The 18,006-nt window shown below is 31.1% G+C and overlaps 1 protein-coding gene across 1 annotated transcript in view; it reads right to left on the bottom strand.

Annotated features, from left to right (window-relative positions):
- Positions 1-307: 307 nt before the first annotated feature.
- Positions 308-18,006, bottom strand: part of LOC106464872 — a 139,926-nt gene continuing 122,227 nt past the window's right edge. Inside the window, exons 12-19 of the mRNA XM_022392668.1 lie at positions 14,875-15,094; positions 14,443-14,520; positions 12,351-12,458; positions 11,810-11,942; positions 10,600-10,739; positions 7,398-8,292; positions 3,439-4,598; positions 308-3,221 (exon numbers count right to left, since the gene is read on the bottom strand). Coding sequence (XP_022248376.1) covers positions 2,265-3,221; positions 3,439-4,598; positions 7,398-8,292; positions 10,600-10,739; positions 11,810-11,942; positions 12,351-12,458; positions 14,443-14,520; positions 14,875-15,094 — 3,691 coding nt within the window. The 3' untranslated portion in view covers positions 308-2,264. The remainder of the gene's footprint in view (positions 3,222-3,438; positions 4,599-7,397; positions 8,293-10,599; positions 10,740-11,809; positions 11,943-12,350; positions 12,459-14,442; positions 14,521-14,874; positions 15,095-18,006) is intronic.

The following is an 18,006-nucleotide window of genomic DNA, read 5'->3' as shown; positions in this document are numbered from 1 at the left end:
GTGAACATAAAACAATGCTTGGGGTTATGACAGACTGTTATACCATATGTGAACTTATGTCTTATAGTGACAGAACTGGTTTTTCTGAAGATTTATGTAACACAAGATTTAAGTGCTTCTTTGTGTAAAAAGTACTGTATGAACAGGTTTTATGGTGTACCATGTTGGAATCACTTACGAGTAACTTAGTAAAAATACTGACTTATTACTATCATTATAAAGAAAAAAAAATCAGTTATAAAGACATATTTTTATGTTTTTTATGTGTGGAATTTGATTCAGGTCTAGAAATTCACATTATACATAATAATATCAAAGTGTTTAATGAATTATAAATTTTATAATAAAAGTACACTGATCTTGTCAACTGTGGGTTTCTTTGACTTTACATACCATACATATTCTGGACAAAAATGTGATCCTGCTTTCTACTCACAATAAATAGGTATCTAATGTTGGATTTGTATTTACAAAGAAAAAATGCTTATCTAAGAATTAGATATAGATTAATACAAACACAGCAACATTACATACAAGGTTGTGCTAACAAGTTGGACCTTTCTATGCAGCTACAACACTTTATACGCTGCAATAAAGATGAGATTAATATCTGTTCCTGTGCAGCTTTTACAAAACTCCACCTTGTGGCAGCCTTATCAAAATATTTGACGAGTAAGTAATATTTTGTAACAAGATGCATATACCCCACCAAATTTTATCTTTGGTATATTCTATTTATAGGTACAAAATACACACAATTTTTGAAATTCTTCTTCCAGCTCTTGGTTAGTCATGAACATTCTGCTTCTGTTCTTGTGTAAACAGTAAGAGTTTAATAGTTACCAAAACTGAAAGATTAAGCCATTTCCCAATTAAACATATAACTTAGCAAAAAATGTAACTTGGAACAAAATAATCATCTTCTGCAATATGTAATTCTGAATAATTAAAATAAGATCGATGTTTTAAAAAATAACTAGTTATATAAAAAACACATGATTTACACCAACTGTTTTTCGATTGAAAAACATGGTCTAAAATGTAACAAAATATTGTTTAGTAGCTCATAAAAGGATTCATTACTTAACAAAATATTTTTTGCCATAAATGCTCTTAACATTAAACTAATCATGTAGAAATATAAAAAAAATATGTTTTCATATTAAAAAATAAGATTTTCTTGGTTATAAAAATATGGAATATGATTATGGTTTTTAAAAGTAAGTTAAAGTAAACATTTATGCAGCCTTGACTTTAAGAGTAACAAAGTCAGTCTTATAAAACCATATTCTGAAAAGTTCACAGAAGAAAAAAATATTTAGAAAATTGTTACTATTACATTTGTTAAGTTGCCAAAGAAAGATCATTACAACATGGTGCGAGATTAGTACTGCATGGGTAGACACTGAAATGAAGTATATGAAATAGTCAATAACAGCTCATCACAATTTTTTTCACAATTCATTTTACATGCAGTTTCTGTATATTTTGAAAGTTAATTAAATTTATATTAAAATCTTAGAACAATTCATTCAACCAGGAAAAGTGTAAACTGAAAAGAATTTTATAATTTTAGTGCCTATGATAAAACTCCATCTTATATTCAGTATTATAAAAATTCAATCTGAAATTATTTAATAGATTTTGTGTCAAACTATGGCTTAAATTGTATTTATAAGTTTCTATGTTACTATTATTAAAGAAGTTTTCCTTTACTATTGCTTTATAAAAAAAAGAAATTTCAACTAAATTTCAAGTAAGTTATTCTCATAGAACTCTGATTATCAAAATGTGTGACAAAGTAATTTGAAATGTTTAAAGATTATTAGCTGAATTCTATATGTGACAATCCAAAAATGATCCTTTGGAATGAATGATGAAATATGTATTATATTATTTTACTGTAACTCAGTGCAACTCCTTTGCTTTTGCAATTTAGGAAGAAATTCAGTGAATCCATCAAGTAAAGTAAAAAGCCACAATTTTAGTTTCAAGATGTTAAAACCTATTTCAACTTTTAATGAATACTGTTCCAAAATGCTTAAATGAAGAGTTTCACCATGTCTGTGCACTCTGAGTAAATGTTTCATTAATAAATGGGAACAAAGTTCTAAATGTATTCAAAAACCTTGCAAATACATTCAGTGCCAGGTAAAAACAAAACCAATAAAAAACAACAGCTATGATTGTGGTGTATTGGAAGACCTAGGCTAAAACTTTTTGTTTATATGAAAGTTAGATAAGAGGTTGTTTAGTAATCCACTTTATGGACTGTTGAATGATCTCAATGTTCGCATAAGTGATGTCAAGGCAGAAGCAAGTGAGGTAGCTTCATGCATGAGGATGCCTAAATGAGAATTTAGGATAACTTCCCCAACAGTCTGGTGGGCAGCACTAACAGTCCGTGCATAAGCTATTGCTACATCTTTTAGTTTTTCAAATAAACATGCTATCAAGTTTGCTGACACCATCTGAGTGATAACTAATTCGGTGACTGTAAAAATGCGATCAAGTAGTGCAACACAAGTATTCAAATGTTCTATCATTTGATCTGATGACCCTGTTGCACTTTTCACAAATAACTTAGAAGCTGTTACAAACTGACGAGATTCTGTTATTAGAGCTTCTTTGGCAGCAATGAACTTGTTTATGTCAGATACACTAGTCTCAGCATTTTTAACATACGCGTGACAAATATCCTCCAGATGCAATATCATAAGAGCAATTTCATGTTGAGCCTGGTGATAATCTCCTCCTTGCTCAGACTCCAGAAATGTACTGTCAACACTATTTTCTAAAGCACTACTAACACTGTTGACTGGAATGTCTCTAGGATTCATAAGGGAGTTAGAGCTGCTACTTTTCAGTGGAGAAATGCAATTTTGGAGTCCCATTGCCCTGGAGCATACTGATGCATTACCAAGCAACAAGGTATCACCAATGTCTCCTGCTAGATAAGAGTGAGAAGGAGCAGCTAGAATCAGCATTTCTGAAATATCATCCATGAAAATCCCATCTTCTAGGGAATGGCTAAGATTGTTATGCAGTGAATCACTAGTGAATCCATTTATCTTTCTCCACCCTGCTCCATGGTACTTTTTTCTGCCCAGAGTTGCTGACTTGAATTGTTTGCTCCAGTGTTTAAAGTGGGATGGATTTACTTGGCATGGAATGTTCATTTTCTGGTCACTTTGATTTCTGGTTATTCTTTTCTTATAATCCTGAAAAATTAAACAAATTAATTCTTCTATCTTGAAGTTAGGTTCAATCAGTTTGTTTTTAATCAACCTTTTTGGTGTTATAATCTGTATAAAGACAAAATAACATTTATTTTTTTGGCTGTATAAAACCACAATTTTAATTCTTATTTCAAACTTTTATTTATTAATTAAAAAAAACAGAAGAAGAAGTGAGATCAAATACCTACACATCACCTACCGGAGTAAGAGAAGCAGCTTGTGGCAACAGTGGTTTGACAATACTGTCTGTAGAAGAAGTTGGATTCCAAGAACTATACAGGTTGATTAGTGACTGAGAACGAACAATACTGGATAAGTCATCACCAGTTATGTCTTCTTTCTTAGTGCTGGTTTGGATATCATCACAACTCCCACTGTGAAATGCTTCTGTCTGCATCTTTATAGGGAGAAAATTGTGGTTTAGTTTTTTGGTTCTGGGTGGAGCTTTAGGAGGCTGATGAATGGTATCACTTGCACCTAGCCCATGGGCCATAACTTCCGGCATCAATTGAAAATAGACTTCTTCATAATCAGACACACATTCTTTAAACAGATGATTCTCTTTAGAGGTTGGGTTTTCTGAGCACTTCACGTTCACATAATCAGGGTCTGATGTAAACTCCAAATTTGCATAGGTATGAGGATCTTCATGCAGGTTCTGATAAACAGGAAAATCTCTCAACAGCATTTCACTGTATGATGCCAGTGAAGAAGTCTGGGTCTCATAACCTGATGAGTCACTTCCATGACAATCTCCCTCTATAGTGCATTCTGGTGGATCAGGAAGAACTGTTGAAAGCTGATTGACTGATGATACATTAGTGCTACTAGCACGGACAGGACTTTGGAGTATTTTATTGTATTCTTGTGATGTTGCTACTATTGAAGAATTTTTCAGGCTGACTTCTAAAATGTTATAGTCTTGTTCTTCGAAAAAGCAATTCTGTCCTTTTTTTTCTGTTTGTTCAGTATCAGGATTATTATTCTGAGAGAACATTCGTTGCATGTCAGCAGTAGCCTGATGGAAACGAGCAATTACCTCATCTTCAAGTAGTGTGCTTAGATCTGAACTGGGTGGAGGAGGAATGATTAAAGTGGAAAGGTCTTCATGGCTATTTATATATGCCAAGTTATCTTCAGTGCTACTTTCTGTTGGAGGAGGGGGCACAGTTACACTAGCAATGAAACTGTTTATGTCATCTGAAAATGGAAGGCCATCTGATTCAAGGGCAAAAGGAAAAATGCTATCTTGTTGGTAACTCAGATCCGACAGGGAATCACAGAAATTGTCCCGTTTCCCAACAATTTGTGCAGAATCAAATGAAGATGACTCAAATATTCTTTCTTCCTCCATTGGTTCTGAAAATGTCCCAGTAAAATAATGTTTTGATTTCTATACATACATATATTGTAAAGTAATAATTTTAATAAAAATTATATCATAGACAAAACACAGCTTCAATACAGCAATTAAATCATACTAGACACTGAATTGTATACATATTTTTGTTACTACAGAAAGTAATGAAGTTAACTGCACTTTATAAGAACAGTTTAGCTGGAAGCGTGTATACTCTTAGCATTTGAGCTTTCGTTAATTTAAATTCCCTATTTTTTAGTGTGTTAATGGTACCAGAAGATAAATCTAACTTCTTTGCAATGGTCTTTTTGGATTAGAAGTTTTTCTTTTTTCTTGCTACCATAGTCTTCCTTTGAGTATGAGGGTGTTGCAATAGATTGGGCTGGAGTGTGGTTTGGAATCTGTAGCTGTATTAAATGTTCTGCTGTGTGAGGTTTTCACTTCTATGGGGAGTACTGAAGGCTCACTTCTTTGAAATGTGTGTCCTTTGGCACAATATTGTTTAACATCCTCATTGTAAATTTTTCTATTGCAAAGGAGTGTGTGTGTGTGTCACACCCCTTCAATTGCAAGTCTATCTATGGTAATATCACACTTTTGAATGGTTGAGAGTGAATCAAATACAGCGTATACAGGTGCTATACACATCACCCATAGCACAGTAGTTCACATCTGCAGTGACATACTATTATTCTGTCATATCAAGTACAGTTAACCCTCTGTATTAAGCAATGTGTACTTAACATACTTATCCATTTCACACTTAACAGTTGTTCTCAAGCAATTTGCTAATGTAAATAGCATTTCAATCACTACTATGTCTGTTGTATTCCAGCCAGCCTGATGAGCCCTGGTATTGGGTAAAAGGCCTCATTGGCACTGGATATAGCATATATATTGTGGTTGACATACTATATACTTTACTTTTACTCAGAAGTTATTAGTAATTAGTCATATTATGCCGTTCCAATAGTGGTAGCTCTCTCAGTCTTAGCAAATTTTAGGAGAAGTGATTATTATAAATTTTTATCATGATGTGGTAGTTCTTACATGGATATTGGCCTAAACAAGTGAAACTTTTACCACAATACAGACACAGTATTGATTAGAATATTAAATATATTTTCTCTTATTTTTTAATATTTCTAAGTTAGTTTTATGTTTATTATTTTATCACAATGATTATTCTTTGCTATTAGCTTAATACTTGGATTTTGAGCTAACCTAAGCCTCCTAGGCTGGTGAATCTTGTGAGATATTGGGTTTACAGTTGGGCCCGACCTCGTAACCATTTTGTGCTTGTTATAGTTTTCATGCTATAACTTTTAAATTAGTAAGCGAATCTTAACGAAATTTGGTAGATTATCAGTAAACATTAGAATGCTTTTATAAGCAAAATATCTATTTTTTTTTATTATTAAGTCTTAAAGTTTGCAAAGCAATGTTTTTCTCATGTCTTTTTTTCATTTCAGATTTTGCTTATCTATTATGCAAAGTAACATTAATTTTAAGATTAAAAATACTTTTATGCATCAGAAAATTTTGAAATTTCACATTCCAAATCTTTATAATGTCTAGATAGTTATCAAACGTTTCTTAAGAAAAAACTTGATATTTTATCTGTTATTTTCAGTAATTAATCTCTGTTCGGGTTCAGTAGATTTGGCCGATCTTGCAACCATCATAAGAAATTAAGAAAAATATAAATCATGCCTCTTTCATTCTAGAATGAACACAAACTATAGCATGAAAACATAATTGTTTAGACTAAATAGCTTAAATCTTATAACACTATACATTTATATATATTTATTATTTTTATCATATTGACCTTTCAGCCGTGCCTGGCTAACAATACAAGTTACAATCACGCGGCTCACGTGCACTTATGTTACCGTATCAAATAACATAAAACAGACCTTTGGTCTGTGCAAAGTAACATGTCTTGGCTGTGTTTTAGTAGTCACATTTCAATTATTATACATTATAATATGTTTATAGATTATTGCTATTTTGAAACAAGCTCTTAAACATATTTTTCCTAAACATAGAACAGTAAATAAAGAAGTAAAGCAAACAATTACCTCTTCTCGTTATGACCTTTGTACTTGTTTGCTAAGCCTTTAAAAATTTTGCACGTGGAGGATATGAAACAAAATTTTTTTTGAGGTTTTATATATACATTTGAATAACTAAAAAATCATACATTTCTATATAGAAACCATAGAATTCCACTATAACTTATCAAGCTTAGTAACTAAGATGTATTTTAGTCTAAAAAAAATATGAAATTTCGAGCAGACTAAAGACACACCCTATTTCATTGAAATGGCACCAACTCCATTAAAATGGCTGAGAAAGCCACTAGGGGGACATTCTGAGCTTCCAATTGGTTATTCATGTCATATATAGAAGTAAGTGTATATAAGGGAGCACTTCCAAAAAATGGAAAGAGGTGGGGTGCCACTGTGTTTGATTTATTACATGAGCAATATCATAGCAAATTGAAAAGATAAGAGGCTCTTATTTTATATTCTAGCTTGTCAATATTAGTAATTTAAGTTTCTAATTCGTTCAAAATATAAATGCAAGTCAACAAACGAGATGACATAGCTTTTCACTCATAACCCATCTCAAAAGGGTTAATGGAAAACTAGCTACTGGTTTTGAAAAACTGGATTTTTGATTAACAATGTTGTAAGTTTAATACTTACAGGACTAGTTTCTCAAAGCATTAGATGAGCACACACAAAAAAAAAGTTAAACTTTAACAGACAAAGAAATGCATAATGAAATACCTGTATCTTGCAAAACATCAACATTTTCATCAGTTGCAACCATAGACACAGAAAAGCAATTGTTAACGAATGGTGTAGGAGGATTGTTCAAGTGATTAGAAGAATCAATCTGATGCAAGTCCTGCTCTGTTGTGACAGGTGGTAGGATCATAGTTAGATCAATGATGTCTGGGTCTAGGTAAAATGTTCTTTCAGCAAAGGGTAAAGGGTTTTCACTAGAGGACTGTAGCTGGGAAAGCATAGAAATCAGTTTATTGCTTTCTCCATCCATGTCAGGACTGTGTAGGCCAAAACTTGACCCCGTCCTTTGGGATTGACTGTGACCCTCAGTGGAATTTTGTATATGAGGATAAAGATGTAATGGGCTGTTTCCAGGGGTGCTCTGACTATCAGATTCACTTTCTGAATGAGCAACTAAATCAGGAAGTCTCTCTTTGAAGCTCTTGGGTGAAACATTAAGGTAGGTTTCTTCTCTTTGGCTATCAAACTTGCTTAAACATAGCAGGGAATCCACAGCCTTTAAGTGACCAGTTTTCCTTTTATTACTTTGAATCATCTGAAATTGATTCTCTTCATGTGGAAAATCTTCTGTTTGATCATTTTTACCATTATGAACCATATTGGCCATATCATATTCCCTCTGAATAATTTCCTCATTTCTTGCTTCAAATAAAGTTAAGTCAATATCATCACTTTCATCTTCTAACAGCTGTAATGATACAACACTTTCAAAATTAAATCGACCTTCACTGTCTCTTGTTTCGCCTTCATCATTTTTCATTTCTGAACTTCTAAGGGTTTCATTCATGTTGTGGTCAACTGATGCTGTTCTGTTTATCATAGTAACAAACTGTTCTCTAGATGAGATCCTCTGTATTTGTCGGTCAGGGGGCAGCTATAGTAAAATAAAACCAAATTATAATCAGTAACTACTATGCTAACGAAGTCTACCTAACACGCTTCCAGAATAAGCTATTGCAAACAATATTTTTTTAAAATATTTTAAGAAATATCTTAAAGATTGCAGCATGTTTAAGTATTTCTTAATACCATGTGTTAGTTAGTTGGACTCAACAGACCTGCATATAAACAAAAGATAATTCAAAATTGCCTAAGGAGTACATAAAACACATTAGTATTGAGGTGTGGTTGAAAATAGAATGTTTATACATTTCAAAACATATCATAGAGTATTAAGAGTACAGAATATCTGCCAAAAAACTTTTTCTAAAGTAGACTGTGTATCAGGAAAGTAAACTTCAGTGTAATGTATTTTCAAGCCTCTAAATATAACATATTTGTAGGCTATAAAGTCCAAAATAGCCTTAATTTGAGTTACTGAAAAGCCATTTAGTGAGATATTACTGTGTGAAAATTCAGATATACAAATATCAATGATTTCATTTAGAGGTATATTAGTAAATAGGAGTAATGTCAAAGCTGGCCATAAAGTGGTTTTTGAAGGGGGCTAGTTGACTTAATTCACGTGCAAACTGGAAAGAATCAGAAATAGTGAATTCATTGGTAGTGAGTGGCTGTATTATAGGTATCAGGAATTTTGCAAGTTTGCAAGTATGTGTGCCTAAGGCTGAAAGAATTGGTTGGAGGGGGAGTGCTCACTTTGTGAATTTTAGGAAGATCATATAAAATACCATGGCGGGAGCCTGTTGGATATAACGAGGCAGGGATATTTTTTGACATGAGCACCTGGCATACATACCTACCTTATGAAGTTCATTTTTAGTCATGTGTACACTAATAAAACATGTAATTGCATTTGCAATACATCTATTCAGTCTTAAAGCAAATAAACCAAAACACAATTGTGGTCATTTGCTTGTGCTGTGGATTATGACCAACTTTGTCCAGGTGTCCAAGCAATTGGTTGGAAAGCAGTTTCATAACCTGATAATTATACATGCAGCCACTTCACAAGAGCGTGCTGTGTTTTATCGGCCTCAAATTTTCCAATAACTTTCTATGTGAGTGAAAAATTAAAATATTTTTTGAGGTCTAGCCATAATTCATAAACAACTTAGGACACTATAAACTAACAAATGAGATAAGAATGTCTGAAACTACTATAACTAACACAGTCTGAATGACAAAGCATTTGTATTTCAGATCATGTGACATATAATCATTTGATGCATCTACTTTTGTTTCCAGTCAGTCATACATAGTCATAAGTGGATAAAGCTTGTGGTAATAGCACCCAAAAAGCATTTGGGATATCCCAAATTACAGTAAACAAAAAATTGAATTACACAATGCAAGAGCAGCTCACATGTATATCTTTCTGAGACAATTTAAAAAAAATAATTTACTTTTCTTAACTAACAAGTTTCTAATTTTTATATTTTAGTTATTTTTAAAAACAACAAGTGAAATATATAGATAAAAAAATACCAAATGTAGTACTTATGTGTGGCTCTTACAATATTTTACACTTGAAGTCTCCTTAAAAGTCAACCCTAGTTTGATGGTTGTTGATAGTACTCTACTTAATTTCTATCTATTTCAAATATTCAGTTTAGCAAATAAAAATTAAACTCACAAAGAATACAATGTTTTATAATTATTATAATTAATTCGGCTTTTTCACTAAGCTAAAAGTTTGTTAAAATAATTCCTTTATCACATTCAAGGTGAACTTTACAACATCAGCTTTAAATCTGTAAGCTGAATAATACTCAGAACAAGGTAGCATTATATTATTCACTAAATTAAAATCTTCTCTTTTCAATGGTTATAAATAATGTAATAGCAAACGTCATAGAAAATTACTGACATTTTTTGACAGACGGTACATGATAGGAGGGTGTGGCATATGGGCCGGACTTCCTGGTTTATATCTTTGTAAATCAAAATGACTGGAGGATGTAAGTTTAGACCATGTTTCTGCAATATCTATACTATAACTATGTAATATGTATTAAAAGTCAGAAGTTCAAACAGGAGTGGAAAGGACGTTTAAATGAGTAATTCTTAGTGAACAAATGTCACATAATACACAGAAGTGAATTTTGAGAATTTATTTAAATATTTCCTTTTGAAATTAAGAATTTATAACTTATAATATTAAAATTTGATTTTAATTCTGTTAAAAGATTTCAACATGCACACTTTTATCTTCTCATATCCAGAGGGTTAACTGGATAATGGATACTACAGTGAAAGATCAACATAAATTAAATCTTACCTCACATGGAAAGTAGGATGGAGGTATTACAGCCAAATCAACTATCCTTGTCCTAACTTCATCAACTTGGTCCTTGTGTGATGAGGGAAGATAACTCCATGGAGCTTCTTGAACAGCGTGTCTTCCATGATAGAGGGGGGCTAACACAAAAAGAGTGCATTTAATTGTACAGAAACTAAAAAAAATAAAAATTTTAAGTGGATAAAAACAATACCATGTGAACACAAAACATAAATATTTGCCACACAGAGTTCAATGAGTAGTACCATTCTCAAAATCATTGAACTGCCAATGGCATTGTATTGATTGTGTTCACTGTAAGATCCTAAAATTTTTCTCATTTTTTTTGTGTGTTTCATGGGATAGGAAGGGGGCAAGAAAATCAAGTATATTTTTTATAGCATTTTGTACTTTGTTACACAAGTTTTTCAACCTTCTCTATCACTATATTTGCCTGAAACAGGTATGACATCTTAATATTAAGATCAAGAAAAACTTTAAATTAATACATTTTCCCAAATAATTTAAACATAAATTTTATTGCTAATTCAAAGTATTATTGATGAAATCACCCATACTACAACTACTTTGCTAGCTAGCTGTTACCAAAGCCCAAATTGTCAAATTCAGTAATGAAAATGATCTCTTTCAGATCCTTCGTGATGATACCCATATGGATGATTTATTAAAGTTTAAGGAATTATTAATAATTCCTAAAAAAAAAAGATCAACGAATTAAGAAATGTTACCTGCCAAATCCATGCTTTCTATTGACATTTCAAAAAAATAAGGCATAATAAAAAAAAACATTTTATTAAGGGAAATTTACATGTGATGACACTTTGACAGCAAGTAAAGTAGTTAAAGACATATGAAACGAAAAAACATCTTAAAAGCAGTTTAATATAAATTTAAAAATCTTATACTGTTGCATTTCAAATATTTAGGTTATATCATAACTTTAAAGTGTGTTTTAATCTAATAAAATGGAACAAACAAACAAACAAAATTAATATTCTTCACTATATTTTCTACATAACTATATAATGTACAAGAGAAAAATCAGTGTTTTTAAACTTTATGCAATGCTATAACTTATAAGAATATTTGACTAGTACATGCACAAAGTCTCTTGTTTCAGAATTATATTCATCTAACCTGCAAGATGCATTCAGAGAAAAGTTAAGTGTTAGATTAAAAAATTTTCCACCTATCTCAGACTTCCATGAAGCTCCAGTATCCCAGTGTACAGGGAAGTCACAGCCTGCTAGAAGATGATGGTAACCTTGCAACAACAGGGCTAGTTCATCTGTATCCTTATCTTCCAAGCTGAAGTTAAGGGCCTAGCATTGGAGGAGTGATATCAATATTACTAACTTATGCAGAGTTCTGGTTTGTTTAGTTACTTCTACTTGAACTAAAGATACTCACAAATATCTAACCCTACACAACACTGCACACACTCCACAATACTTTAATAACATTAACGTACCCACAAGTATCTATCTTGCCCCATATCCACACCTCATCCATTTCATGAGATTTTTAAAATCAGTTAAACATAGATGTATCACTTATTTGTTTAAATTTTGATTTTAATCATGTCTTACAAATATGTTTTTTTTTCTACTTCTGTTAAATATTTAAAGTCTTAAATATTAGTTTTAATACCCAAAGAAACAACAGCTGGCATTAGAATTCTAAACATAGCAAACATTTTCAGTGACATAGTAAATCAGTAAGTAACTCACCCCAATATCTGGTTTCTTGAACTGAATCTCAACATTATATGACATTTCATCTTCTTTCTTTAATGTTAGAGATGAAACTTCTTCAATCTGGGCAAGTGTTACAGGTTGCTGGAATATTGCATCAACATTAATTCAGTATATACTAATAGCCATACTATTACCATCACACTAATCCAATAAGCATCACAGATAGATAAATGCAAGTTGCAGAGTATTAAATTATGCATAAATAAATAAAATCTCAATGAATAAATCTTGAGCATTTGGTTGTTGAAATTATTGATTTTAAACATCACAAGTAATTACAAATTTAAACTTTTGTGCTGTTTTTTCCACCAATAACACAAAATAAAAATAATTTTTGATAACGAATATCATGCACATTGTCTTTAATTAAGTCACTTATATGTAATATGCTTGCATGCAAGGGTGAAATTCTCAAAACAAAGTATAAGTACTCAGCTGGGTGAAGTGAACCAGTTTTCGAAAAAATAAAATAAAAAATCTATGTCTAAACATAAAAACTACAATTAGAGTGACAATGAACAAATGCTTTCTAATGGAACATGTGCATCTGAAAAAGCAGCTCAAATAAGTCCTGGTACTAGTACCACCTTAAAAAATAAGTTCCAGCACTCAGTAACAGTGAGTATAAGCAGAATTTCACCCCTGTTTGCATGTGTGTACACACAGATTTAACAAGAATGAAATATACCAGAGTTACTTGACTAATGAATAATAAAAAAAATATCTTAGAGTTTGACCTAGCTTCATACTTTAAATCACAAAAAATGTTATTGAATATATAAAGTGACAAGCTAGTTTAAAGATTGTTTGTATAATTATTTAAGGCAGTTATTTGAATCAGAATCATGTTAATTTTTTACCAAATTGTTGCACTAATATATTACCAAATTGTGGTCAATGTTACTGTAGAAATATCTGCTGGAAAGCATACAAGATTTGTAATTGTTAACTTCTTTACTTTCTTATGATACTGTTATCAGTTGGTGAATGTTTTTATTATTATTGTTGGAAATAGAAATTTTGCTAACTTTGACTGGTTGATGAATGTTTTTATTATTGTTGTTTGACAACACAAACGTTTGGTAACTTTGACTGGTTGTTGAACGTTATTATTATTGTTAAACTTTTAAATTAATTCTTCCATATGGTTGTTGTTCCATGGGTATAAGGTCTGGGCTCTGGCCATTTCAAGATGTTACTTTCATTAATCTTTGTGCTTTTTTAGCAGGCAACTGCTGACCAAATAACTCTATTGTTGCCTTAGAGAAATGATTCACACCTAGTAGATGGTGCCTAATCACAGGTAGCCACATCAGATGTGCTAGTTGAAAAGTCACTATGAATTTGCTGAAAAGTCTCTAGCACTGTTTTTTCACAATGCTAGCAAATAAGCTTTTTTACCAAAGTTGGAAATTTTAAATGTTGAGTAGCATCAAGATCATGACTGATCAAGCATCATGTCAGTATAATTTTTTGATTTTCCACTATAATTTCTCCTCTCTCAGATTTGTACACACTTTAACATTACTAAGCAACACACTTGTGTGCCAGTGTAAGTAAATTCACCTACTTCTCTTGCAGAGTATGCTCAATTGGCAATGTTACAAATTCATAGGGTGTTTGGATACTTCTGGCACAGTAAAAATAAATTATTGGCAATTAACAAACTTAACCTGATTCACAACAAAATAGTTGTTGTTCAAGTAATTAATGATATATACAGTGTATTGCCTATTACTAGATCTGTCATATTCCAGCTAGCCTGATGAGCACTGGATACAGCAGATGTAGTGTGGTTAACATGCTTCTTCATTTCACTTGTAAGTTCTTATAAATAGTATAATATTAGCAAAATGATTCAGTTAAAGTAATCAAGCTTTTACAATGAAATAACAGGATAATAATATGTTGTTTTAGGTTGGTAACTTATATGTCAACATAATTCCACAAAAAATTAATTCTTCTGATTATGATAAAATTTGCTATCAAAGTAACACACATAATAACATTAAGTAGTCCAACAGAGTGAGCCAACATTAAAGTACAGATATGACAAAATACTGACTGATGTGTTATTCAAGCTGCTGATCTGACTAATTCCAAACTTGGGGCTAATCAGAAGAGCTGTCTCCATCGTAGAATCCTATTAAAAACAACAAGAACTGAAGTGAAATTTAAAAAATTTTGTAAATAAATAAATCATGCCTAAAATGTTATATATTACAGGTAATACAGCTTTTAAGAATTTACAGATATCATGGCAAATATTACATTAACTGTACTTGTTTAAAATCTTTTAAGTCATGTGATCATAAAACAGTTTATTGTATGTTATAGGTATAAAGTTACATTAAATGTTTTGTTGATGAAAATGCATTACTGGTTAATTAAGAACTATTTTACTTATTAAGTAAGTACAAAATATTAAATAACTTTGCAGTACATGTACAGCATAAACACAATTATTTAACACAATATTTGTAGTCTGATATTTCACCTTAAAACTAGAGGCAAACCACCTGGCTCCATAGCTCGGTAGTTCACTGATTATTTTGAGGTAATGGAGCTTAGCCTGTAGTGCAGTCAGCTGCTTCTGTCCTGGGGCAGTTAAAGACTGGTTCTGTTTCATAAAGTGGCTCAACAACTTTCTTAACTCCTTTCTTTTCATTGACTCCAACAAAGATAAAGGAACAAACCTTTCAAGCCCACATTCTTTCCTAAACACAACAAAACTGAAAAGTTAAAAACTGCACTGAAATATGTTATATCATAAGCAGATTGTTTTTGTAGCAATATATTTTTGTCTAAATGCCTAAAATACTTATTAATAATGTATCTTGTTATAAAATATTTTTTAAATATGCTAACAAAATTTTTTCAACAGGTACTTAAAGCACAAAATGTGCTAACTGATTAATTAAAACTTCTGAACGGATGAACTGTCTTCAAGTCAGAAACAGGTCTGATTAAAAATTTGATAAAACATGGAAGTCAAATTATAATAAATAATAAAGAAATCATGCTTGAAATGTTATATATTAAAATAGCTTTCAAAAATTTAAAGAAGTCATGCTAAATATTTCATTAATATTAATAATGTAATATTTCATAACACAAATATCTAGGTACAAAAAGTTCCTTCTGGAACATATCAAATAGAATAATCACTATCTGAACTATATTATGAAATCAATTAACTAGAGTATCAGATTTTGAGATTACAAAGCAATATTTCCTTCTGTTTTTCTTGTACAATCTCCCAAAGTTGTCTTTGTTTTTTGTTGGCTACCCTTAGTGAAACTACTTTTCCACTGATTCCACAAATTTTAAACCTAATTAGTAGGAGGATTTTTGACTGGCCACTTCATACCTTTCCAAATCATCAGATATTTCCTCCTACTGGATTCAAATATTTCTCATTCAGCCAGAGAGTATACTATGCATCATCATCTTTCTTAAATTTAAAATCAGAGCCAATTAAATGTTGTTCACTGGGTAGTGCATGATGGCCCATGATTTTGTAATATTGCTCTTTATTTATAATAATAGTTAATATTATTCTTCCTTTACTCCTAAATGGGGCTTATTCACCTGTTAAAAGCACTATAACTCCATTTGTTTTAGGCAATTTACCAAATTTTTATCTTACAATCATGGCCATTTATTGAGACATATATATATATATATCATCATAAAAACTCTTTCAGAGTCAAAAAAGTTCAGTCTTTGTCTTATCAGTCCAAAGCACATTATTCTATTCATTTCTTCAACTTTTGTGGTCTTAGGCAAACACTAAATGCTTGACCATGCTCACACATGAAACATTACGATTTCCAGCTGCAACTTTTTCATGCAGATCACTTTCTTTACAATCAAATCCAAACAGTTCTATTATTGATTCTAATTCTATAAATATCTTGAATTTTCTGGGAGGATATTTTAACTTCATTCAACATTTCATTTTATTAAATTATACAATCTGCCCATTTGCAAGTTTTTTTTAATGTTTCATCACCTTACAACACTATAAACTTCCAGTGACAGCAAAATACTTTATAAAGTTTGTTAAACTGTACCTTTCTTAAGTGTTCAAACAATATATCACCGAGTTTCTTTTCATTATATAAAGCTATAGTTTGTGGTCCTTTTTCACGGTTTCATTCTAAACCCATTTGCTTAGTTTTCTCAGTTTTAAAAATGTTGCAAGTTACAAGGTTCTGACAATTCATTGCAATGAAGTAAATTGAAACAAAATTGAAGGAAGAATAAAAAATATCATTATTATGAAAAATGTATTAATGGGTCAGATCTATTTAATCAAACTACATTCAATAGTATCCGGTAGCTGAACACAATGATCTTGTGATAATATTTATGTAGTAAAACAATCTATATTATATATACACACACACATGTATATAAAGCAGTCTCTTTGTCTGGTGCATATAACCTCATAAGTTCGCATGAGGAAATGGCAGAACCAAATATTTCTCATTGAATTTGGTAGACCCCCCTCACCAAATATCAAGTTGAAATGGATAAGCATAATAAACTATTATTATATGCAATATTTGTAGGAATTTAAAACTTCAAAAATTCTAAAAGATTTCTTTGTGCTATGTTTAAAAAAAAAGTTAAAATGCTTACTTTGTTGAAGATGCTAAATAATGATTTTAATATTTTCTCTCACTCCTAAAACTTTCCAAAAGAGTTTTTACTCTTATGAAATTGTAAATTTTATCTGTCTTTTGATTCAAAAAACATCACAAGCAGTTTCACTGTGCTTGCAATCATTGGGTGCACAATAAAAATAACTCTCTATTGAACTTCTTTTTACTGTTAATTAGAAAGTTTCATTTAATATATGTAAAAAGTTTTAAAACCATTTGATATTCATCATGAACCATGATAGTGGTTAATAATAGGGATTGCAAAGATTTGCACAAAACCCTAATAGAATGTTCAGGCATGTAAACAGTAAATAGTGAGTTCAAACAACTCTTTAAAACCTTTACTTTTGACCACTAATGCTGTACATATATAGAAAGGCAAAAAAACACACACACACGTTAGACTTGCAAGGAAAAGAAACTCCCGTTACAAAACAGCCCTTTCTAATTCTTCTTACTATATTCTATTGTCAGCCTACAAATAAAAATGGCTTGGTATATTGCACCCAAACCTTCTGTAGAATACTAAATGAGGTACTGCAAAAGTCATAGAAGTATTGAAAGTTTATTTGTTTCTTCTATATTTTACATAAGCTAAAAAACATCATAATTCTAATGTAAATAAGGTTATCATTACCCCTAGAAGTTAGCTTTCTTACAAATATCTGGTGTTCCCTTAAAAAACTTATGTACAGGGTGTCTTTATGGAGCCAACCCCTCTATTATGTATGAAGTGAAGGAGTAAAAAAGAAAAAAAATCAATACACAGAATATTAAATTTCATTACTCACATTCATTAAATACCTTATAAGACACAAAGGTTTATTTAAAGCAATGTTTTAGACATATACGTTTTATTTGAAAAGGATGCTTTTCTACTGGTAAAATTTTATACGTGCTTAATGGGGGTTGTGTCTTAGCCTAGTAATATATATATATATATATATATATATATATGT

This window comes from Limulus polyphemus, unplaced genomic scaffold (assembly GCF_000517525.1).
Source record: "Limulus polyphemus unplaced genomic scaffold, Limulus_polyphemus-2.1.2 Scaffold1767, whole genome shotgun sequence".
NCBI lineage: Eukaryota > Metazoa > Arthropoda > Merostomata > Xiphosura > Limulidae > Limulus > Limulus polyphemus.
Note: the sequence above shows the minus strand (reverse complement) of the source record. Positions and strands in the feature narration are given on the sequence as shown.